Source organism: Pristiophorus japonicus, chromosome 19 (assembly GCF_044704955.1).
Source record: "Pristiophorus japonicus isolate sPriJap1 chromosome 19, sPriJap1.hap1, whole genome shotgun sequence".
Classification (NCBI taxonomy): domain Eukaryota; kingdom Metazoa; phylum Chordata; class Chondrichthyes; family Pristiophoridae; genus Pristiophorus; species Pristiophorus japonicus.
In genome coordinates, this window is record NC_091995.1 from 86,690,208 (window position 1) to 86,716,465 (window position 26,258).

General features: G+C 46.6%; 1 protein-coding gene across 3 annotated transcripts in view; it reads left to right on the top strand.

Annotated features, from left to right (window-relative positions):
- Positions 1–459: 459 nt before the first annotated feature.
- LOC139230015 (serine/threonine-protein phosphatase 6 regulatory subunit 3-like) overlaps positions 460–26,258 on the top strand; it is a 115,857-nt gene continuing 90,058 nt past the window's right edge. For all 3 annotated transcript variants that reach the window (XM_070861736.1, XM_070861738.1, XM_070861735.1), the window contains exons 1-2: positions 460–901; positions 25,496–25,728. In XM_070861736.1, coding sequence (XP_070717837.1) covers positions 25,502–25,728 — 227 coding nt within the window. In that variant the 5' untranslated portion in view covers positions 460–901; positions 25,496–25,501. The remainder of the gene's footprint in view (positions 902–25,495; positions 25,729–26,258) is intronic.

Below are 26,258 nucleotides of genomic sequence, written 5' to 3' on the forward strand. Positions count from 1 at the left end.
ATATGTGTAGATTAGCAGAATATGCTTGCATATTTGTGTATATATAATAGATTAGCAGAATATGAATATATATATATGCTAATCTATTTTACATATCATTTTTATATATGTGTGCATATTCTGTTAATGTATAATACATTAACAGAATATGCACACATATATATAAAATTGATATGTAAAATAGATTAGCAGAATGTGCATATATATATTCATATTCTGCTAATCTATTTTATATATATAATACGTAGCAGAATATGCATATATATTTGTGTATAGAATAGATTAGCAGAATATATTTGTGTATATAATGGCTTAGCAGAATATGCAAATATGTAATAGACGCGCAGAGTGTGTGTCGATGAGCACAGGGCTACAGTGTTGCTAAGGAGAGTGTGGAGGGGGCAGGATGGCCGGGCCCCGCGGTGCAGTGTGGGCTGCAGGAGGAGTGGGGCCGGGAGGAGCGGGCGGACATGTTGTGTGGGGAGAGCCGGAGCGAGTGAGCGACAGTAAAGTAGCGGGACGGAGAGACAGACGCTGCGGGCCGCCCCCTCCTTTCCTCCCGTCCCCGGCGCTCTCCCGCTCCCCACTTTTCTCTCGGCTCCGAAATTTTATCATTAAAAAAAAAATACCCCCTCCCCCACCAAAAAAAAAGCCCTGACTCGCGAGGGCCTAGCGGAAACAGGCCGATCCCCGGGCTTTCCTGGAGAGCGCGGCCGGGCCAGGAGAGAGAGGGGGCCGGGCAGGGCCGAGGGCCCGGGCGGCTGAGCTTGAGAAGGGAGAAGACAGGCGCCCAATGCAGCTTCTCGGCGGCGGATTGCTTCGCATTTCACCATCTCCACTCACCGAGAACCCCCTCCATTACCGTCTGGCGGTGGGGCTCGCCCACTGCCACTGATTCCAAGTAAGTCTGCTCCTTCTCACACTTGTCCCGAGTCGCTGCCTCTCTCTCTGAACACCCCCCCCACCTCTCCCTTTAGTCTGTGGATACTTGTACATCCACTTTCACACTCCACTGGGCGTCAATTCCTGTTAAAGTGTAGCCTCGGGGGTTGCAGTTAGGGCTGTAAACCAAAATAATTGTGTAGTTTAATAGTATAGATGCATTTAAGGGGAGGCTGGAGAAAGAAAGACGCTTGGAGCGTGGGCAGGAACTTCGACGAGGCCCAGGTACAGCAGAGGTGCAGCGAATGATGGCGGCGAAGGTTCGGCGAACGATCGTGGCGGAGGAGTGGGAGAGATCGGAGCCCACGAACGACATGATGGGGGCCTAGGAGAGACGAGAATTCAGGGCCCAGGGGCAGCACGGGCCAGCCCACACTGCGATATGTGCGCGCACTCGGTCCGTGCAGCAGAGCTGGTCTCCAGTCGTCTTGGTTAACCCTTGCCACTGGACCAAGACCTCGCTCTGTCAAGCCCGTGTGGTGGCTGGTGTGCAACGGTCACCCCACGTTAAAAAAATCCACGCACAGGCATCTTCCACCCTTCACTATGCAGTTCGGGATCTGGAATATCAGGTCCTCATCAAAAGACCTGTGAACTCATCCCTTTTTGGTGTGGAAGCAAGTCATCCTCGATACGAGGGACTGCCTAAGATGAAAGAAGGATGCTAGAGAAAGAAAGACTTGCCTTTATATACTGCCTTTCGCGATCACTGGTCGCCCCAAAGCGTCTTACAACCAATGAAGTACTTTCATTGTCACTGTTGTCATGTAGGAAACGCGGTAGCCAATTTGCGCACAAGCAAGCATATGAGGAGGAAGGGAATAGAGGGTTATGCTGACTGATTTAGATGAGGAAAGATGGGAGGAGACTTGTGTGGAGCATAAACGCCAGTACGGACCCGTTGGGCTGAATGACCTGTTTCTGTGTTGTAAATTCAATGTAATTCTACATAGTGGGGGAGGCTGGCTAAGCACACGATGGGAATAGAGGGCTACACTGATAGATGAGGAAAGGCTGAAGGAGGCATGGACTGGTTGGGCCGAATGGCCTGTTTCTGAGCTGTATAGCCTATGTAATTGTACGGTACACTTCACACAACACAATGGTTCAGTGAAGCTGCTGAGCTATGCAGATTGGAAAGGTCCCTGCATAGTAAAAGTAATTGCACTCTTTAATTCAAAGGAATAAATGCACCGTTTGAATTCAGATCTTCATTGTTGGCTCGTTCCCTGTTCTGAGGGCACTGGTTGCAGCACGATAGATTGGCCTCGATATGTTTGCGCTGAGGCCCAGAGGTGGGGGTTGGGGGGGTTCCTGATCTTGATTTGCTGTCTAGTGGCCCTGTATTTATTTTTAATTGATTATCGATGTCGGGTTATGAACGGGATCAGGCTCGGCCGTGATACCATCCATGGTTAAATAGCCTGCCAATACTTAGTGTCTGGACTTGTACACAAAGAATGAACAGTTGGATGAGGTACTAGAGCATAACCGGTGTCTGTGAAACTGTAACTCAGTAGAAGTTTGTCTGCTCATAGGAGAAGGGAGAGGTAAAGCATTGATGAGATTGGAAAAACGTATGAAAAGTTAGCAGTAAGAAAAGATAATTCAGTCCATCAAAATGCATCCCTCTCATACATCAGCTCTTCACCCTGAAATCTAGTTGCATCTTGAATAACCTGAGTGTTTTCATAAGAACATAAGAATTAGGAGCAGGAGTAGGCCATGCGCGCCTGCTCTGCCAGTCAATAAGGTCAAAGCTGATCTTCGACCTCAACTCCACTTTCCCGCCTGAGCCCCATCTCCCTGGATTCCCCGAGAGTCCAAAAATCTATCGATCTCCGTCTTGAACTTACTCAACGACTGAGCATCTGCAGCCCTCTTTCATCTCTGTTGCTGACAGAATTAGTCCATTTGTCAATGACTAAAAAAGATTTTCCTCGTATTGCAAACTTATTCAGTAATTTGTCAATCTGCTGTTCTGCCAAACAGGCGGTTCACAGCCCTCTTTGTAGCTAAAGTAGTTTTAAAAGTGCGTAGTCTTTAAAGTGTAAGTTTCTTTGGTTGCTAGGCTCTGTTTAATGGAATGGAATCTGTTTTATTTAAAGTGTGTCAGTCGTGTGGGGGAAAGGAATATAGCTGCACGTCATTGCTGGTATATGTTTTATGTTCCCTTTCCGAACCGCAATTTGGAATCTGCATGTTTATACGTGGGAATAGGTTCAGGCTTAGCAGTGATGAGGCCCCAACAGGCTCTGTTGGACATGGTAGCGCGGAGCGGGGTGGGGGTAGGTAGACAGCACCCATTAATAGCTCCTTCAGGAGAGAAAAGAACTCCTCAGCCCTCGGTGCATTCATCCAATGGGGTAGCTGAATCCTACACATCAGGAAGGTCTGAGATCAATTCCTGGTCTCTGCTGAGCCAACTGACCTCAGACGGGGCAGTGGGAAAGGGGGCTGCAATCCGCCTTGGATAGATAGTTTGATACTTGCTTTCGAGGCACCCCCATCGTCGTCTCTTCGCCTGGAGCACGCGGAAGGCAAGCGCAAACAGCGGAAGGAGCGCACGACAACCCAAGCACCCCACCCACCCGTCCCTCCAACCATCGTCTGCGCCACCTGTGACCGAGACTGTAGGTCCCCCACTGGTCTCATCAGTCACCTGAGAACTCATGTAAGTGTGGAAGCAAGTCATCCTCGACTCCGAGGGACTGCTGAAGAAGGGGGCAGAGAAGGGACATAGATGGGTAACCATTACTTGGGTCAGGTACTGGAGGGCACCAAGGTCCATGGGACTGTATCCTTGCAAGCATTCAATATCTGGGAGGAGGGGAGAAAATTACTTTGGTAAGAGGGGGGAAGCACCTAAACAGGGAGAAATTTGGAACAATATGTACTAAAGTATGCGATGGATATAGTGGTTAGGCTTTGAAGTATTGCAAATCATTTGGACTTGAGTGATGCAATAAGACAGGTTATTTGAAGCACTTCAAAATTGTTCTGTGTCTTATCACGCACATGATTATCATGTCATAGTGTGCACCAACAAGAAAATTTGACTGAACAAAACAAAAGCAAAATACTGCGGATGCTGGAATCTGAAATAAAAACAGAAAATGCTGGAAATACTCAGCGGGTCAGGCAGCATCTGTGGAGAGAGAAACAGAGTTAACGTTTCAGGTCGATGGCCCCTCGTCAAAAATTTGACTGACGCTTTGTGGTAAAAGCAGGCAGTTCTAAAAATTAATTCATAGACCCCAGGTCAGAACGTCAAGGTCATTTCGTATTGGCATATGCGCAAATTAATGGGAGCATTCATTTAACTTTATATGTGGCCCAAGAGGCTTCAAGGTGCCTATCTAAGTGGCCCAACAGACAAGAAACTTGGAGGGTCCTGAACCAGGCGAACCGTGCCGTGTCGTGCCGAGGGACAAAGCTGCGTTGTCGGAGGTGCTGTTCTTTGGATGAGCGTTCAAACTGGTCCGATCTGCTTATCACAGTAGATGTTAAAGATCCCATGCCAGCGTTTGAGTAAGAATTCTCCCAGTATGCTTGCTCAATCAGCACCACAAAAAAAGGTCACATTAGCTGGTCATTTATTCTGGTAAAGTTTCTGGCACAGAATGATTGCTGAGTTTACCGACACGAGTGTGGTCATTGCACCGTAACGCAGTTTGCTAGATGCGAAGCATGGAGAGATTTGATCTGGGCGCTATAAATGTACGTGTTATGTCTCGTTCCTTCTGCTCCAGTTTCAGTTCTGGTACAGAGTGGGTTGGTAACTTGTGGTGCATTTGTTGACATAGCTATTACTAGAAAGATAAAGTCCTTTTTAGTAGTTAGCTCAGTCAACTGGGTGGAAAAATATACGTTGTTTGACAAGTATAATCCAACAGAGATGACCTTCTCAGCCAGTTGCATAAGTGCGTGCCGATGCGAGATGCTGGGTATGTTTAATCAGGAAGTGGGAACTGTTAAATGCAAATAACTTGAGTTGTGCTCTCATTTCTGGTTCTTGATTGATGTGGGCAAGAAAACCTCCGCTGCGAATCAGCATTGACCAGGGTGCAGAGGGAAAGTGAGGTTGTGGTGAAGCAAAAGTTTGGTTTGTGAATGGGAGTAGTGGAAAAGCCAGGTCAATTAAAAGCGCAGGTAGGCCTGACTGTAACTTTTGAAGGTTAACTTTGCAAGTAAATTGATACAAACCTGCTCCCAATATACTGGAATCTCTGCCCATTACACAACTGGACAGAGTGAGCTGCAATAATTGGACTCCAGCTCTGATTTTAATTGCCATAGCAATGTCAGACCGAATAACACACTCTTACTTTGGTGGAAAATGTTATACCTTTTGTCCTGTGTGTTCTATATTCTAAGTTGGATTTGGCTGAATGACTAAGGAAAGTTTTTTTTTTGCTGCGGATATTTGCATTTTATATGGCGGATATTTCTAATGGTTGGATAGGTGTGTGGTTTCCTCCTCCTCTCCCTGCTGGTTATAGTGATGCCCTCCTGATCCCACTGGAATTCTTGTGCCAGTCGTCGAGGTAACCGGCGCATACAGGTTTCCAGCCTTCTGCTGATGGCAACATTATTTGGGGAGTTGCATTCGACCCCAGAGCCTAAAATGGATAAGATCAGCAAGGGCTCTCTGTGGAAAATGCAGATGTGGCTGTTGGAAGGACATGATTGAGCTTGGCTGTGATGACTTACACAGTTGCATAGCCTGCTGATGCTTTGAGCAGGAAAACATACAGAGAATGACCACTTGACTGAGGTACAGAAGGGCTGCCTGTCTCTTTGGGATCTTAACCCACTGTGCTTCAGTGCCCTCTAGACAGGGGAGGTGGGAAATATTGCACTAGGGTTTTTTTTTAACCATGCCCTAGTTTAAAAGAAAGACTTGCATTTCTATAGTGCCTTTCACGACCACCAGACCCAAAGCGCTTTACGCGCAACAAAGTACTTTTTGGACTGTAGTCACTGTTGTGATTTAGGAAGCGCGGCAGCCAATTTGCACACAGCAAACTCCCGCAATCAGCAATTTGATAATTATGCAAGTTTTTAGTGATGTTGAATGAGGGATAAATATTTGACGGACCACTGATAACTCCCCCTGCTCTTCGAAATAGTGCCATGGGATCTTTTATGTCCACCTGAGAGCAGACGGGGTCTCGGTTTAACTCCCTCAGCACCGCACTGGAGTGTCAGCCTAGATTTATGTGCTCAGGTGTCTGTAGCGGGGACTCGAACCCACAACCTTCTGACTCCGAGGCGAGAGTGCTACCCACTGAGCCACAGCTTTACTTCTTGCACAGTGGCTCCCGTTTATCAAGTGAGACGTGGTAAGCCGTGTTATGGCAGTCTGTCCAATGCGTAGTGATCTGGTTAGTCCTCTGTCATTTCAGCTGAAGAAGGAACCTCTGTGATCTGAAATTTTGTGGGAAAGAAATAAAAACAGTTCAGCAGTAATCTGAATTACTGTATGTGTGTTGCCCAAACTGCCCCCATCCACTTTCTTTGGTCACCCTCCCTGTGTACCTTTGGAAAGTGACTGCCCATTGCTGTTGTACAACCTTATAGTGTCATTTAACAAGAACTTTTAGGAAAAGGTTAGACCTACGAAGTCCATCCCATTTCGAACAATGTCAGCCCCACCTACCTTCCGTCTCATTGTATCACTTAATCCCTGCTCTGTGAATGTCTCTCGATCCTCTTTATACTGTTTCAATGGATTTCTTTGGTAACTTATTCCACAACTGTAAACAAATCTTCCAAACGTCCCCTAATAGTTTCCTTGGTATTTGGACTTTTCCCATAGCCTCTGACTTTCACTTTTTAAAAAACATTTTCACTGTACCTCGTCCTGGCAGCCCGGCCAATATTGGAAACTCATCATGCTCAAACATTGCAGAGGTGGACCAGTGCTTAAACACCCTATGGTTGAGTCAGTTGGTACACGGAACTGCCAAATCCTCTGTTATGAAGCTTTAGTTACGTCCCACCTTAGCTGGCACTAGAGGTGGCCAGTTAGAGTGAATTGTTGGGGAATAATTAGGGTGTGTAGCTTTGCAGGATGGTGCATATACTCCCAAAACTGGGCTCTCCCGATGGCTCAGTTGACGACGGCACTATTTAACTTGAACCATACAGACTAGAAGATCCCAGGTTTGACTCCCAGTATCTGCCGAGTTCTCCGAATTTGTGTCAGTAAGGGCGGTACAATTGGCATCTCTATGGCAGGAGAAGGGGAAATCAGACTGGGTTCTTGCTCCTAATTGCCGTCCAATGGTTTTGGTCAGAAAGTGCACGTGAACGGGAATTGGATGAGCTTGTGACTCAGTGTGGTTGAATAATCTAGTGTCAGGACTTGTGCATAAAAAATGGCCACTTGGGTGAGATTACCAGAGGGCGACTAGACTCCAGCAAGTATCGGCACTTACAGGAGAGAAAACAAGCTGGAATCAATCTTTCCTTACCTGCTTCACTGGCTGCCCAGTTGGTTCCTCAAACTCCCTCTCTTGCCTGAACAAATCTTTTTTTTTTCGCCTCCTTGTTTTGTTTGTGAAGAATTGCAGAAAGAAATTACCTTGGTAACAATATGTAATCACGCACTTCTTGCAGCATCCACTATATCTAAAGTAGAACATTCTTGGCTCCGCTCACCGCTTTTGTATGGCACGTTGCCAGAACTGGTGACTCTAAAGTATGTGTGTTGCCTAAGCTTGCGATTTCCCCACACCGTGAATAATGTCTGCGCAGCCCTCTTGGGGGAGGTGTTGAGCTAAGAGGTTGGGCACTTTCCCCTCTGGAGAGGGCAGAATTGAAGGAGTTGCTGTGTGATAAGCTGGTTAAGTTCACCCGATGACGCAAAGTTTAAAGGGGTGAAGTCACTCAGAAGAAGGATGCGGCGTAATTGGTTTATGAACTGGGCAAACTACATTTATTACTGAGCAATGTGAAGTATTCTGCACAGATGGAATATAGATAAGCGTATGAGGGAGAAGGGAATAGAGGGTTATGCTGATAGATTTAGATGAGGAAAGGCGGGAGGAGGCTCGAGTGGAGCATAAACGCCGGCATGGACTGGTTGGACTGAATGGCCTGTTTCTGTGCTGTATGTCCTGTGCAGTCTTATGTAATGTATTGAATGATCCCACGCAGAATTAAAAAGGGATCTGGGAGTAGCCGTAGACATGTCACTTTCAATATCGAGACCGTGTGGTGAGGCAGTTTAAAAGCTTTTAAAGAACTATCAGATTATACAATTAGGACAGCTAAATAGCAGTTATACAATGCAGTGGTCAGTGCTTACAATGCAGTTCGGTGGGAATACCCTGCACAACATATACTGCTTCAAAAAGATAGAGAAAAAAGGAACAATGCAGATCTCGGGTGCAAAGGTAATGAGCTATGAGTTAAGGTCAGAGAAACTTTACAATCTCGAAAGCAGACCCACAGAAGTCCATAAAATGTTAAATGGTATCGATAAAGTAAAGCCAGATTATTACTTCAGGAAGTAAGGTAGAAAGAAAGAAATTGAACTTGGTGAATTTTGAAGGCGATAGCAGGAAAAATGTCTCCTCGGCGATAAATATTTGGAATAATTAGCTCAATAATATTGCAAAAGCAAAGTACTGTGGATGCTGGAAATCTGAAATAAAAACAGGCTCGAAATACTCAGAAGGTTAGGCAGCATCTGTGGAGAGGGAGAGAAACAGTATTAACCTTTATATTGTGGATAATCAAAATTCACGGAATGGGAGAGGTAATGTATTAAGGGTTTACCATCACCATAAATAGACCCTGACTTTTCTTGCATTCATCAGCTGCAGGAAACTGTCTTGAACACTGTTCTGGGAGCACATTGCATGAAAGGCGCTTAATGCAGAAATCTAAGGGGACTGCAGAAAAAAAATTGCCCGAGCAGCCAAAAATTGTGGTTGCTCATATATGTGACATCTGCATGCTGTTTGCAAGCGAGCGATGCTTCAATTGCTATAGTCAAATTACCTGAAAGGAATTATGCCAACTTCCTTTTAATAAAACTCGGATGAAACTTGAATTTTACTTGTGGAGGAACCTCGCCCCTCTCCCAGAACCGTCCACATTGAATTGTGGCTGAGTTGGCAACAAACCGACTTCTCTAGACTTCCACCAGTGACACTGAGTGGTTTCGTGAGGAAACTCTGCTGGTTTGACTTCTCCCCTGTATCCCGTGTCCCCTATGCCTCCTCCTGCCATCTCTCTCCTCTCGGACAAATCAAGATTGACGCCCTTTCTTTGCTTTTTCTTGAAATGAGCGTTTCCTTTGCAACATCATCGGAGAGGCATGTGGCAATGTTAGCAGCCTTACGGAGTCTGGTATCGCTAATGGCAATTATTTCTTCCTTGTTGAGGACGCATGCTGTTCCTTCTCCCGCTTTCTCGTTGCAATTCTAAGCTTAGATTCTCCACTACCAGCCCATCTCCACGATCCTCCTCTACTCCCGCTATCCTTTCTCGCCATTCTAAAACGGAGGGAGGACTCATGGACTTTTGTATCCAAAATGATGGCCAGCCCTATCTGTACCGACTCCCCTGCTCCTTTCTTCCTTCCACTCTATTCTGCTTCCATAATGTTTTCCTCCTCTCCCGTTTTTCTCACCACTCTAATTTTATTGCTAAAATCCTGCCATCTTGACCTGCTCTCCCTGTTCCTTACCACCCAACTTTCGCTTCTGCTTACGTGAGAACATAAGAAATAGGAGCAGGAGTCTGCCATTTGTCCCCTCGAGCCTGCTCCGAAATTCAATAAGATCATGACTGATCTAGTCTTGGCCTCAACTCCACTTCCCCGCCTGCTCCTCATAACCCTTGACTCCCTTATCATTCAAAAATTTGTCTATCTCTGCCTTGAATATATTCAATGACCCAGCCTCCACAGCTCTCTGGGGTAGAGAATGCCAAAGATTCACAGCCATTTCCATTTTAAATGGGCAACCCCTTATTCTGAGACTATGCCCCCTAGTTCTAAATTCCCCCACGAGGGGAAACATCCTCTGCATCAACCCTGTGAAGCCCTCTCATAATTTTGTACATTTCAATAAGATCACCTCTCATTCTTCTAAACTCCAATGAGTGTAGACCCAACCTGCTCAACCTTTCTTCATAAGACAACCCCTTCATTTCACGAGTCAATCTAGTAAAACTTCTCTGAACTGCCTCCAATGCAAGTATATCCCTCCTTGAATGAGGAGACCAAAACTGTGATGTTATCAGCCTATCTTTGACAACATCCCTTCTTCCATCAAAACAACTAATTAAAACCAATCTGAAACCATCCACTCCAGTTAATTTCTCTATCTAAAATCTTCCCTTCCTTTCCAAAGTGTTAGAGCTATTGTTGCCTTGTTTGGGGGTCTGCAGCATAGTTTCTTCCCTGCTCACGACACCTGCACTGCCCTGGTTAAAGTCACGAGTGACCTTATCTTTGGCGGTTACTGTGGCTATTTTTTTTATCCCCTTATCCTCCGCGATCTCTCTGCTGCCTTTGTTACCATTGATCATTCTAGCCTCCTCCAATGTCTTTTCTTGTCCGGCCACCTTCATTTGGGTCCATTCATACTTGTACCAAAAGCAACATGACCTATCTTTCAATGGATTCTCCTCCTTGCATGGTCACCAGAGATGTACTCCGGATTTAATCCTTTCCTTTTCATCGCCCGTCGAAGGCACAAGAGCGGGTTCTATATTTAACTTGACACCCAGCATTTACCATTCTGCCACCTCTTGATTCCAAGACTTGCTCGACTCTCTAACTGCCCGTTCCAAGTCTTGGATGAATCACAATTTTCAGCTCAACATAAGCAAAATTAAAGGCTAAAAGAGTTGGGACTCTCTACCTTAGAGCAGCGTAGACTTTGGGGAGGATCTGATTGAGGTTTATAAGATAATGAAGGGAATAGACGGTGTTCCAGCTGACAGTTTATTTCAATTAAATAGGTTAGGCAGGATCAGGGGGCACAAATTTAAGTTGTATAGGGCGAGATCTAGGTCCGATGTCAGGAGGTGGTTCTTTTCCCAGAGAATAGTCGACCTCTGGAACAAGCTGCCATTCCATGTGGTGGATGCAGACTCGCTGAATTCCTTCAAGCGAGAGCTGGATTTGTTTGTCTGCGGCGGAGATCACCTCTTACAGAAGGTGGGTACTGCAGGGAATTTAATGGCAAGAGTGATATCCTGGACTAATTTTGATCGCCTAGATGGGTCGGAGAGGAATTTCTCAAATTGGCCTGGGTTTTTAATTATTTTGTTTGCCTCTCCCAGGGGTTCTCATGGTTTGGGGTGGGGTGGAGAGTGTATATGTTGTGATACACAAGGTATCGCAGTTGTGTGGGACAGGCTCGATGGGCCAGAGGGCTTTTACCTGTCTGTCATTGTTCGTAAAGCCGTACTTTTGAGATCAACAGCTGTTACCGTGTCTCTTAATTTCAACCTCCCCGATTGCTCTTGGGCCAAGTGTGCTGATCCAAATCCCTGACGTATTGTTCTGGAGATGGGTACTCTTCCCCATGTTAGTTCTGTCGCTGCTGCCTTCTGCAGTTGAAAGATCCTCCACATCTGCCATTCCCTCTTCCACACTACTGACAAGGTTTTTAATCCTCGACTTTGTCACCTCGAGTCGTGGCTTCTGCAGCATTCTCCTATAAAGCCACCCAACTTCCACCCTCGATAAATTATACCACATTCAGAATGCCTTACTCTATCTTTGCCCATTCAAACCCCTGAACTACCATCACCCTGGTTCCTGCTTGCACCCTGCGTCATTGCCCGTTAGTTTCCAAATCCTTGTCCCTTAGCTTCGAGGGCCTGCACAGGCCCATGTCCCTGCTCGCACACGTGTGTTACAGAGGGACGACGAGACAATAAATTGCTTGGAAGTAATAGTTCCCATCTTTGGAAACCGCTTTGAACTGTGTGTAAGACAAGTGTTACAGATCACCAACTCTAAAGCCCCCTACGGTGAGACTCTGAGTGTTTGACTGCTCGCTCGGGAAGTTTTTGTGTACTGCTAATAGGTTAATGGATTTTGGCCAATGAAGAGATTGGACTGGAGAGATTGGTTGGCGTAGATGAGCTCTGTGTTAATTGGAGTGGGTGGGCTGGGGTTCTGAAGAAGCTCATTGGGTTCGTTTTGAACAAGGGTATAGAAAGAGCAGAAACATTGTTGCAGCATGACATTTGTTGCTGATTTTCAGGTCAGATGAAGTGCTTTGCGAAGATTTATTTTGACACAAAATAAGTTTCATTATTGGCATGATAAAGGATAAAAGTAACAGACTAGCCTCTGAAGAATTTCCTTTTTCCTGCCTCTTAAGGCGAGTTAAATAAGTAATTTTGTACATTATGTTTGCAGAACCACCGACCCATATTTATTCGACTGAATGGTTTTTGCAGTTTGTGGTTCCGTTTTTAAAAACTTCTCTAATACTGTTGCGAGCCTGTAACGTTAGTGATGGGGCCCTGCTAATCATGTGACACGGTGGACCAATCAAATACCCACAAATTGTCATCGATGCCCATGGCATTCCTGAGGCAAATTGGGTGGGGGGGGGAGGAGGAGAGAGTTTGTTGGAAACCATGCAGCATTTTTGCTCCTGATTGCTATCCAGCGACCCTGATGGAAGTGCAGGTGAATGGATATGCGATGAAAGCGGGATTTTGACTGTTGCGTTACCCTCTCTCTCTCACGCTTCCTCCCTCGCCCCATTTCAAATTCACAATGCTCACCGATAGTGAATGATCATTCGAGTGACTTACTGGGAGAATGCCGCTGCCTCTTTATCCACCCTCTAATTCTGCCCTCCTGAGCATCCCTGAACCATGGGTGGCCGCACCTTCTGTTGCCTGAGCCCCAAGCCCTGGAACTCCCTGCCTAAACCTCTCTACCTCTCAGTCCTCCTTTGAGGCGCTTCATGAAACCTACCTCTTCGACCAAGCTTTTGGTCACCTGCCCTAATTTCTCCTTATGTGGCTCGGCATCAAATATTTTGTCTCATAATACTCCTGTGAAGCGCCTTGAGATGTTAAAGGCGCTATATAAATGCAAGTGATTGATGTTGAACCACTATTTTCAGGAGAGTCGTGGTGGGAAGGCGGATCGCACCTCCCGATCTCCCTTCAAAGTTTGGCAAACAGCAACTATGCAGATGGTATATTGGACCAGGGTAGACCAAAGCATCACCACCTTTACTGTTTTCTGGGTTTTTTTTGGTGGCAGTGCCAGTGTGTAATTTGAATCTGAATGGACTGATTTGCACCGTGTATATGTTGGGCTGTATACCAACCGGTGTTCCTGTTGAGCTGTGTGGCCACACATCTGCCTGGAGGTCTGGCGCAGACCGCTCACAGGTCTTTAAATGGAAAAACCACGCACGCGCGGAAATATGAATGGGCCGCGCATTAAAGGGGTCATGCACCCGGAAAATAATTAGAGGGAGCATTGATACCAGCCCATATTTATTCTACCGAATGTTTTGTCGTTTGTGGTTCCGTCCTAAAAATACAGGAATGGTAGTGATAGGCCTGTGTTGATCATGTGACACTCAACCAGTCACAAATTGCCATGTTGGTTTATGTGCCTGCTACTTTGAACCAAAAAAAATGATTACAGTTGAGAGTTCACTGCAAAAAATAATCGGGAGCGGGTGAAATTCACCCCTTCAATTATTTCCTGAGGCATCTGGTTGAGGGAAAGTAACAGCAAGCAACGTGTAACACAAGGGTGCAGCTAATCTTGCCACAGCACAACTGTGGAGGGTGCAGACGAGGAATTATAAACTGCAACCAGCGAGCAGGAGTTGGTGCAACGAGGTCAGAGGGAGAAGACAGGAATGGAGTTAGCTGGGAGAGAGTGAGCACTGCAGTGCCAGTCACGATACACTGAGTGCTGTCCAGCATCAGCCACGGAGAGGCACACTAATCCAGGAGCAATGCCACTGGAGATCCGCTGGTCTATAAATACCGTTTTATTCGGCTTAAGAAAAAAGTACATCCCTTTTCCATCTTGTATCGGCTCATATGAACACCAGGAAAAGCCTATTTTGAAAGAAAAAAAAGACTTGAATTTATAGAGCACGTTTCACGACCACCGGATGTCTCAAAGCACCTTACTTGTCAATGAAGTACTTTTGGAGTGTAGTCACTGCTGTAATGTGGGAATTTGCGCACAAGCAAGTGCCCACAAACAGCAATGTGATAATGACCAGATAATCTGTTTTTGTTATGTTGATTGAGGGATAAATATTGGCCCCAGGACACCGGGGTTAACTCCCCCCTGCTCCTCTTCGAAATAGTGCCATGGGATCTTTTACGTCCACTTGAGAGAGCAGACGGGGCCTCGGTTTAACGTCTCATCCGAAAGACGGCGCCTCCGGCACTGCAGCGCTCCCTCAGCACTGCACTGGGAGTGTCAGCCTAGATTTTTGTGCTCAAGTCCCTGGAGTGGGACTTGAACCCACGACCTTCTGACTCCGAGGCGAGAGTGCGACCCACTGAGCCACAGCCGACACAGCATATCTGTGGCCAAAACCAGGCTTTTCTGCCTCCGATTTCCATCCTCTGAAGATAGCCATCCGCTACTTTTTCCCTGGTGGCCATCCTTTGCGAGTAAGCGAAAGGCAGCAAGTGTTGGCAGGCTATTTGACTGTGACGGGTGTCACGGCTGCATTTTCCGTTAGGCTTAGGAAAGTGATCCAGAAGTTGGAAACCTGGATGATTCTTTTCCATACGTGCTCTAAATGCTGCACAGATCAGAGATTGAACTTGGGACCTTGTGATCTGTACGGCTCATTACGGCACCATTGAACCATCAGGAGAGCTGTGTCTTGTTCTTTGTTTGCAAATTGTTTGAAGTTTGAGTGCCACTGTATTGAGTCTGATGCAGCACATAACCCACTCTCCCCACCCCATCTAAATGGCTGACTGATGACCCTGCTTTGTGTTGTTGGGAATGTCAGCCGTGGCTCAGGGGTAGCCTCTGAGTCAGAAGGTTGTAGGTTCAAGTCCCACTCCAGAGACGAGAGCACAATAGTCTAGGTTGACACTCCCAGTGCAGTACAGAGAGAGCGCTGCATTATTGGAGGCGCCGTCTTTCGCATGAGACATTAAACCGAGGCCCCGTCTGCTCTCTGGTGGATATAAAAGATCCCATGGCACTATTTCGAAGAAGAGCAGGGAAGTTATCCCCGGTGTCCTGGCCAGTCTCTCGATCAACATCACAAAACAGATGACCTAGTCATTGATGACTTTAATTTATATAGCGCCTTTAACGTAAAACGTCCCAAGATGCTTCACAACAATTTTACAACACGTTAGATATTGACCATTGAGGGGGAGAAAGAAAAATCGGGAGAAGGAAGAGTAAAAGATGTTTAAGGCTCGGGTCCGAAGCGGCAGCCAAAATGCGCACGCAGATAGACACAGGTGAAAAAAACTTTTAAAAAAATTCAAATGACATTGTAAATAATACAATAAGGAGTATACAATAGTACAATCAGTATAATAAAGATTAATTATTCTGTCTTCGCATTTTTGCCCCCAAAGTGGATAACCTCACATTTATCCATATTATACTGCATCTGTCATGCATTTGCCCACTCACCTAACCTGTCCAAGTCACCCTGCAGCCTCCTAGCGTCCCCCTCACAGCTCATACCTCCACCCAGTTTACTGTCATCTGCAAACTTAGAGATATTACACTCAATTCCTTCATCCAAATCATTGATGTATATTGTAAAGAGCTGGGTTCCCAGCACTGAGCCCTGCGGCACTCCACTCGTCATCACTGCCTGCCATTCTGAAAAAGACCCGTTTATCCCAAATCTCTGCTTCCTGTCTGCCAACCATTCTCTATCCACGTCAGTACATTACCCTCAATACCACGTGTTTTGATTTTGCACACCAATCTCTTGTGTGGGACCTTGTCAAAAGCCATTTGAAAGTCCAAATACACCACATCCATTGGTTTTCCCTTGTCCACTCTACTAGTTACATCCTCAAAAAATTCTAGAAGATTTGTCAAGCATGATTTCCCCTTCACAAATCCATGCTGACTTGGATCGATCCTGTCATTGCTTTCCAAATGCGCTGCTATTTCATCCTTAATAATTGATTCCAACATTTTCCCCACTACTGATGTCAGGCTAACTTGTCTATAATTACCCGCTTTCTCTCTCCCTCCCTTTTTAAAAAGTGGTGTTACATTAGCTACCCTCCAGTCCATAGGAACTGAACCAGAGTCGATAGACTGTTGGAAAATGATCACTAATGCATCCACTATTTCCAGGGCCACTTCCTTAAGTACTCTGGGATGCAGACTATCAGACCCCGGGGATTTATCGGCCTTCAATCCCATCAATTTCCCTAACACAATTTCCCACCTAATAAGGATATCCTTCCGTTCCTCCTTCTTACTAGACCCTCCGTCCCCTAGTACTTCCGGAAGGTTATCTGTGTCTTCCTTCATGAAGACAGACCTAAAGTATTTGTTCAATTGGTCTACCATTTCTTTATTCCCCATTATAAAATCAAATGAATACGACTGCAAGGGACCTACGTTTGTCTTTACTAATCTTTTTCTCTTCGCATATCTATAGAAGCTTTTGCAATCAGTTTTTATGTTCCCGGCAAGCTTCTTCTCGTACTCTATTTTCCCCCTCTTAATTAAACCCTTTGTCCTCCTCTGCTGAATTCTATATTTCTCCCAGTCCTCAGGTTTGTTGGTTTTTCTGGCCAATTTAAATGCCTCTTCCTTGAATTTAACACTATCCTTAATTTCCCTTGTTAGCCACGGTTGAGCCACCTTCCCCGTTTTATTTTTACTCCAGACAGTGATGTACAACTGCTGAAGTTCATCCGTGTGATCTTTAAATGTTTGCCATTGCCTATCCACCGTCAACCTTTTAAGTATCATTTGCCAGTCTATTCTAGCCAATTCGCGCCTCAAACCATCGAAGTTACCTTTCCTTAAGTTCAGGACCCTAGTTTCTGAATTAACTGCGTCACTCTCCATCTTAATAAAGAATTCTACTATGTTATGGTCACTGTTCCCCAAGGGGCCTCGCACAACAAGATTGCTAATTAGTCCTTTCTCATTACACATCACCCAGTCGAGGATGGCCAGCTCCCTAGTTGGTTCCTCGACATACTGGTCTAGAAAACCATCCCTAATACACTCCAGGAAATCCTCCTCCACCGCATTGCTACCAGCTTAGTTAGCCCAATCAATATGTAGATTAAAGTCGCCCATGTTAACTGCTGAACCCTTATTGCATGCATCCCTAATTTCTTGTTTGATGCTGTCCCCAACCTTACTACTATTGTTTGGTGGTCTGTACTCCCACCAGTGTTTTCTGCCCCTTGGTATTCTGTAGCTCCGCCCATACCGATTCCACATCATCCAAGCTAATGTCCTTTCTTACTATTGCATTAACTTCCTCTTTAACCAGCAATGCCACCCCACCTCCTTTTCCTTTCTGTCTATCCTTCCTAAATGTTGAATAGCCCTGGATGTTGAATTCCCAGCCCTGGTCACCCTGGAGCCATGTCTCCATGATGCCAATTACATCATATCTGCGCAGTTAATTCGTCCACCTTATTCCGAATACTCATCGCATTGAGGCACAAAGCCTTCAGGCTTGTCTTTGTAACACACTTTGCCTCTTCAGAATTTTGCTGTAATGTAGCCCTTTTTGCTTTTTGTCTTAGATTTCTCTGCCCTCCACTTTTACTTTTCTTCTTTCTATCTTTTGCTTCTGGTGCTATATAAATGCAAATTTTTCATTTTGGAAGGAGCAAGCTCAGTGCGGTTTATAAGTGACGGATTGTGGCACACAGATAAGCACCCAACCGGGGAAAGGTTGGTGCTTGAGTATGCTGTCCCTCGTCATTGAGTAGTCTACTGACACTCGCTGTCCAGATTCTCGAGCAACGGTCGCTTGCATGAAATGCCCTGGCAAGTAGTCAGTTGTCTCATGACCAGATGGGGAGTGGAAATAGGGAGTAGGAATGGGGAAAAAAAACAAAGTGCGTAGTGCTCAAGAAAGACAGACTAGGATTTCTATAGCACCTTTCGCGACCACCGGACGTCTGGCTGTAAAGCGCTCTGAATGAAGTACTTTTGGAGTGTAGTCACTGTTGTAATGTAGGAAACGCGGCAGCCAATTTGCACACAGCAAGCTCCCATAAACAGCAATGTGATAATGACCAGATAATCTGTTTTAGTGATGTTGATTGAGGGATAAATATTGGCCAGAACAACCGGGATAACGTCCCTGCTCATCTTTAAAATAGTGACATGGGATCTTTTAAATCCACGAGATAGCAGGCGGGGCCTCGGTTTAACGTCTCATCTGAAAGACGGCACCTCTTGACAGTGGAGGGGAGGGGGAGAAAGAGTCGGGGTGGGGGGGGATTTGGGAAGAGAGTTGGGGTGGGGTGGGGGGTTTGGGAAGAGAGTCGGGGTGGAGGGGGGGGAGGGGAAGAGAGTCGGGGTGGAGGGGGGGGAGGGGAAGAGAGTCGGGGTGGAGGGGGGGGAGGGGAAGAGAGTCGGGGTGGAGGGGGGGGAGGGGAAGAGAGTCGGAGTGGAGGGGGGGGAGGGGAAGAGAGTCAGAGTGGAGGGGGGGAGGGGAAGAGAGTCGGTGTGGAGGGGGGAGGGAAGAGAGGCGGGGGGCGAGGGAAGAGAGTCTGGGTGGAGTGAGGGGTAGGGGAAGAGAGTCGGGGGTGGAGGGGGGGAGGGAAGAGAGCCGGGGGGGGGGCGAGGGAAGAGAGTCGGGGTGGAGTGGGAGGGAGGGAAGAGAGTCTTGGTGGAGCGAGGGATGGGCGGGGGGGTGGCGAGGGAAGAGAGTCGGGTTGGGGGGCGGGGGGGGTGAGTTGGGGCTTCAGTAAAGTCTCGAGCCTTGGATCCTGCTTCTCAGCACCACGTAGAGGGAAGGATTCTGGTCTGTGGAGAGGCGGGGGGAGGCGGGGTGGGATGGAACTTGGCTGGGCATGTCACACGTCTGTCAAACAAAAGTGCAGTACAAATAGTTACTACCTCGATTTAACGCCTCATCCAAAAGGTGGTGCAGCACTTCCTCACCATTGCAATGGAGTGTCAGCCCAGATTTCTGTACTCGAGTCCCTGGAGTGGGACTTGAACCCACAACCTCCTGGCTCCGAGGCGAGTGTGCTCTGGTATTGTACGTGGCAGAAGGTACTAATTGGATCGTGTAAAGCACTGCTCGTTTATCATAAAAATCGTCAAAGGATCTCTTGGGGTTTTTTTTGTAGCAAACATTAATGATCGTGACACTTTTATACCGAAGTATAAATCCAGCATTGTAAGTTGCATTTAGGTCTGTGTGCTTCCAAACTTGGATTGGATCTGGAGAATATTTTTAGCTCGGATAAAATACTGGCAGTGGTAATTGGGGAGCAGTTTTAGGTCATGAGTACCGTTAGAAATGGCCTATAATAAAAACACAAGATGCTGGAAATACTTGGCAGATCAGGCAACGGCGATGACCTTTTGTCAGAACCTGAAACGTTAACCCTGTTTCTCTCTCCACAGATGCCACTTGACCCGCTGAGTATTTCCACCAAATTTCTGTTCTTGTTTCCGATTTCCAGCATCCGCAGTATTTTTCTTTTGGTGCTAGAAATGGCCTTCAGTGCTGTATGATTCTATGATTAACATTAAACGTGTCAGCCGTGGCTCACTGGGCAGCACGCTTGCCTCTGATATCAAAAGGTTGTGTGTTCAAGACGTACTCCAGGGACTTGAGTGCAAAATCCAGGCTGGCGCACCCAGTGCAGTGCTGAGGGAGCTCTGCACTGTCAGAGGTGTTGTCTTTCGGATGAGGCGTCTGTTCCCTCAAATGGACGTAAAAGATCCCATGGCACTATTTCGAAGAAGAGCAGGGGAGTTATCCCCGGTGTCCTGACCAATATTTATCCGTCAATCAACATAACAAAAACAGATTATCTGGGCATTATCACATTGCTGTTTGTGGGAGCTTGCTGTGTGCAACAGTGACTGCACTCCAAAAGTACTTCATTGGCTGTAAAGCGCTTTGAGCACATCCGGTGGCCATGAAAGGCGCTATATAAATGCAAGTCTTTTTACAATACATGGGCTCGAGCATTGTTTCTCTATTCCCGCTCTGGCTTTGATTTCCTGCATAACGCCTAGGTACAAATACGTTGAATGGATTTACAGGATGTTATTGTACTTGCCGTCAGTGCTGTAGTTTGGAAGTGCTAAACCGGGTGTCACTCATGGATTGGAGTATGTGGGCGTTGCAGATGTGGGCGGATAGATGGTTGAGGTCATTATAAAGCGCTGTGGTAATTTGAGAATGAGTGCAGGAAGCGTCTGGCTTTGATCATCTAATAAGCAGAATGGCGTGTGCCAAACAAGATAAAATGTTTAACGTTTGGTCGGGTCGGCTGTCAGTGGGAGGAAGGCTCCCCTGTAGCTCGTCTGGGAGCTCTGTGTAAAGCGACGAAGCAGGTGATGTGAAGGAAGGCGTGGGCCATTTCAGTTGAAGAGGAAATGGCTTCAGCTGCTATTGCATTCCTTCCGATTACCACTTATGGGCCTAAAGAAAGACTTGCATTTATGTAGCTCCTTTCACAACAGTCGGACGTCTCAAAGCGCTTTACAGCCAATAAAATACTTTTTGTAGTCACTGTTGGAATGTAGGAAATGCGGCAGCCGCTTTACGCACAGCAAGTTCCCACAAACAGAAATGTAATAATGACCTGATCGTTTTTTTGTTATGTTGATTGAGGGATAAATATTGGCCCCAGGACACCGGAAATAACTCCCCTGCTCTTCTTCGAAATAGTGGCCATGGGATCTTTTATGTCCACCTTAGAGAGCAGACGGGGCCTCAGTTTAACGTCTCATCCGAAAGACAGCACCTCCGATAGTGCAGCACTCCCTTGGTACTGCACTGAAGTGTTAGCCAATATTTTTGTGGTCAATTCTCTGGAGTGGGACTTGAACCCACAACCTTCTGACTTAGGCGAGTGCTGCTCACTGAGCCACGGCTGACAGTGAGCAGAAAGAGCTCTAAATGCAAGTATCGTGATCATAAGATGATGCTTGCATCACAAGCCACAGCTGACAGCCTAAAGGGGGAGATTCTTGCTGTCTTATTAACCAAGGTGCGGAGAGCTCTGAGAAACTGGGCCTTTTAATATCACTGGATGGGAGCCGAGGTGAAGGTTAAAGGCCCTCGGCGCTGTACATCAGCAAGGTTGCAAATAGGATAGAGCATGAGAGGACGTCCTGCAGTGGCTGTGAGTGGCTGAGCCATAACAGCTCACGCGTCGATCCCCAGTCTGTGCCGAGTTGCAGGGTTAGTACGAGGGTTAGGGAAGAGAACATTGAACAGGGTTCCTGATTGCTGTGCAGGGGAACCGTGCTGCAAGTACACTCGAGAGACAGCAGATGAGAAGATTGAGTTGAGCTCAATCATGATGCCCTTCTTGGTTGAATAGATTGTCGGTAATCTATGTTGAATCTGCGTGAGGCACTAGGAGGCAACTATGGAACCAAACCTAGCAAGGATTCGGTCAAAGCTTTCAGAAAGCCAAAGTGTCTAACGGTTATTAAAATGGAAGTGGCGGGGAAGGAAACAGCCTTTGGGTAAATGAAATCTTGAATTTGGGGGGGGAAATAGATGGAGCAAGAGAAATGTAGTATAAAGAGGCGGCAGGTCTCAAAATGGATGCACTGTGGTGCAATTTTTAGTTTTGAATGGCTGACCTATTCCAGTGGGCTATCCGATCCACCACCTCGGCCTTGAAACTGGAGAATGAAATCTTTTTAAACTCGTCCAAACCCATCCCTGACCCATCAGTCTTCACGCATGCTGCAGCACAGCTATTCATTTCAAAACCAAACATTATTTTGGGATGTATTGCAGAGTTGTCTATTATAACTCTTCCTTTTTATAGCTCTGGCTACAAATGGTAGAACTTGACTCGAGGCGCCCGCTCAGCCTACTCGCCCATCCAGCTTGGACCACATTGCCCCTCCCCAGCTCCAGTTTCTGCAGGGACTGCCTTGTACTGCAGTCCTGTTCCACGGGTGGTGCCAATTGCCGGCAGCTCTCGCCAATTGCCGGTGTCCGCCACGGCTCATTGGGGAGCAAATTTGCCTCTGGGTCAGAAGGTCGTGGGTTCAAGTCCCACTCCAGGAACTTGAGCACAAAAATCTAAGCTGACACTCCCAGTGCAGTGCTGAGGGAGCGCTGCACTGTTGGAGGTGCCGTCCTTCGGATGAGACGATAAACCGAGGCACAGTCTGCTCCTTCAAGTTGACTTAAAAGATCCCCTGGCACTATTTCAAAGAAGAGCAGGGGAGTTATCCCCGCTGTCCTGGCCAATATTTATCCCTCAATTGACATAACAACAGATTATCTGGTCATTATCATGTTAGTATTTGTGGGAGCTTGCTGTGTGAAAATTGGCTTCCGTGTTTCCTACATTACAACAGCGACAATACTTCAAAAAGTACTGCAATGCGCTTTGGGACGTCCGGTGGTCTTGAAAAGCGCTATATAAACGTAAAATTTTCTTTATGGATAAGGCTCGACAGTGAAAGTTCGGCTAATTGAAGCCAAACCCCAATCTTGTTTTCATTCTGCGTATGTACACGCAGATATTTTGATTTCCATTTTTCCCTTCCCTGCCTCAGTGGTTGGAATTCCCCCTCATTTTATTTGTGCATGTCTCTTCCATCAGTGTGTGATGTCTTGTATTTCTTTCCTCTTCTGTGTTATTTCTTTACTGAGGGCAGTGACTCATCCTGTGGAGCAGTTCCGCCACTCCCTGCAGCACTTAGCTCCCGAGTTCAATTGCCTCTTGCTATTACATGAGAGAGACGGTGAATATGGGCAGTCTATTGATCATGGGTTGGGAGGTATATGCAGCCGAATTGAATCTAGGCATTACCCAATACACAGACGCGCGCACTGTGCAGCAGGGAAAAGGAAGATTTGCTTTTATGTACGACCTCCGGACATTCCCAAGTATTTTACAGCCATCAAAGTACTTTTAGAATTGTAATCCCTGTTGTAATGTAGGAAACGTGGCAGCCAATTGCGCACAGCAATCTCCCACAAACAGCAACGTGATAATGACCAGGTAATCTGTTTGTGATGTTGGTTGAAGGATAAATATTGGCCAGGACACTGGGGAAAACTCCCCTGCGCTTCTCCGAATTAGTGCGTGGGATATTTTATGTCCACCTGATAGGGGACTCGGTTTAACGTCTCATCCGGAAAACGGCACCTCCGACAGTGTGGCACTCCCTCCGTACTGAACTGGGAGTGTCATTTTGTGCTAAAGTCTCTGGAGTGGAACTTGGACCCACAACCTTCTGAGTCGCGAGAGATCAGGAACAGGAGCCTTGCCTGATCATCATCTCCGCTTCCCACCAACCCAGTGGTTCTGAGGCCAATTCTAACCCCACACTGCTGCCCTAAATGAAATCGCCCATTTCAACACGGATTTGAGATCAGACCCTTGGATCCTCCTGGCTTATGTGGCTGATGCAATATATTTCCACGTTGAGAAGTCAGGCAGCACTGTGTGGAAAAATAATGAAGTGGGCATCCAATAGTGACAAGCAATTTGGAACTGGACCTTTAATAAGGTCCTCGGCCATGAATGCAGGCCAAAATTGAGCTCCGCTGCAACTGGATATTTGATGTTTGAACCTGGTCCCTGGATGTGCAGGGAGGAAAAGAATGGACTTGGTATGTTTCTTAAAATCACTACTTGCATCCAAGATCAAAACGTTTGTTGAGTGTTCGTTTCCCCAAATTATTAGAGTTTCTGTAAGAATTCTGAGCTGGTTAAAATTGTTTTTCTTGTGAATATTACTCCTGACCAGTGCCATTACAAATGTGAGGTGATTACAACAACTTAGATTTGTATAGCGCCTTTAAAACAGTAAAACGTCCCACGGCCCTTCACGGGAGTGTTATATTAAAAAAAAATTGACACCGAGCCATATAAGGAGATGTTGGGGACAGATGACCAAAAGCTTGGGTGTAGAGGTAGGTTTTAAGGAGCGTCTTCAAAGAGTAAAGAGCAGGCGGAGTGGTTTAGGGAAGGAATTCCAGAGCTTCCGACCTAGGTAGCTGAAAGCCAGTGGCGAAGCATTTAAAATCGGGGATGCTCAAAAGGCCAGAATAAGCAGAGCACAGAAGTCTAAGGGGGAAATAATAGGGCCGCAGGAGTTGAGAGATGAGGAGGGGAGAGGCCATGGAGGGATTTGAACACAAGAACGAATTCTCCCCTTTCTACCCCAAGGCCACATCTGTATGGTTCGGTTACATGCTTAGTCCACCAACTGAGTCATCAGGAGAGCATTGCCAGTTTCCAAGTTCCTCTCTCCCTCAGGATTTCCCCTATGTGCCAGTTGTCTGCCCCGAGGCCTCTACACTTGCTGCTCAGCACACGGCTGCTGCCTACTTAATCATCCATCGTTTTTATTCCCTCCCTGCTTTATTTTTTCAAATTTATTCTTGGGATGTGGGTGTCGCTGACGAGTCCGGCATTTCTTGCCCATCCCGAGTTGCCCTTGAGATGGTGGTGGTGGTGTGCTTTCTTGTATCGCTGCATTCCATGTGGTGAAAGTACTCTCGCAGAGCTGTTGGGCAACAAGGAAAAGAAAAATGACTTGCATTTATATAGCGCCTTTCATGATCAGCGGGTGTCCCAAAGTGCTTTACAACTAATGAATTACTTTTTGAAGTGCAGTCACTGTTGTAATGTAGGAAACGGGGCGGCCAGTTTGCGCACAGCAAGCTCTCACAAACAGCAATGTGAAAATGACCAGATCATCTGTGTTTATTATATTGAATATTGGCCAAGACACTGGGGATAACTCCCAGTGCTTCCTTCCAAATAGTGGCCACGGCTTCTTTTACGTCCACCTGAGAGAGCAGACGGGGCCTCGGTTTAGCGTCTCCTTCGACAGGGCAGCAATCCCTCAGCACTGCACTGGGAGTCTCAGCCTAGATTTTGTGCTCAAGTCCCTGGAGTGGGACTTGAACCCAGAGGCGAGGGTGCCACCCCCCCCCCCGAGCTACTGGCTCATTAGAAAGCTCCAGGACTTTGACTTGGTGATGATGAAGGAATGTGTGCAAGTCGGGATGGTGTGTGACTTAGAGATGGTGGTGTTCCCCTACACCGCTGCCATTGTCCTTCTAGTTGGTGGAGGTTGCAGGTTTGGCAGGCAGGTCCTGTCGACAGTGTTCCCTCCCTGGACCTCCCGGCTTTTAAATAAAAAAAGTGCGCATGTGCGGAATTTTGAATGAACCACGCGGCCCCCCCCAAAAAAAAATATTGGAGTACATTGCCTGTGGAACAATCCTGAGACAATATTATGAGTACAATTCAATTGTGGCACACACTATTCATTTTATGTTTCATACATGATCATTTTTAACTGTATTTAGAGTTTACTAAGGCATGTGATTTTATCGTCTCTATTCTCGGTGTTCTGCAGCACATCATGTTTTGGAAATTCGACCTTCACACGACATCGCACATCGACACGCTCCTGGAACGCGAGGATGTCACGCTCTTCGAGCTTATGGACGAGGAGGACGTGCTGCAAGAGTGCAAGGCCAACAACCGTAAGCTGGTGGAGTTCCTGACACGGCCGCTCAACATGGAGGCACTGGTCACCTGCATCACCCTTGAGCCATCTGACGATATGGACGAGAAAGTTCGCTACAAGTAAGGGCTTGTTCCACAGGGCTAGGATCTAGAGGAGAGACATGTTTGACAGAGTAGGTCAGAGTTCCTGCAATGATTTTATAAAATCCAGCTCTAGGTTGGAAGAGGTAGGTGTTCCCTATTTTTTTTAAATCTCCCCTTGAAGATGCTGAGATATGTTGGGGTGAATTCCACAAGTACTGACTACCCTTCAGAACCTCATTCAAGCGACCGGTGGCACTGGGCTAGTAATCCAGTGGCCTGGACTAATGATCCAGAGACATGAGTTCAAATCCCACCACGGCAGCCGGAGAATTCAGTTAATTAAATAAATCTGGACTAAAAAGCTAGTATCAGTAAATGGTGACCATGAAACTACCGGATTGTCGTAAAAACCCATATGGTTCACTGATGTCCCTTTAGGGAAGGAAATCTGCCGTCCTTACCCGTTCTGGCCGATATGTGACTCCAGACCCACAGCAACGTGGTTGACTCTTAACTGCCCTCTGAAATGGCCCAGCGAGACACTAAGTTGTATTCAAGAAGACGGC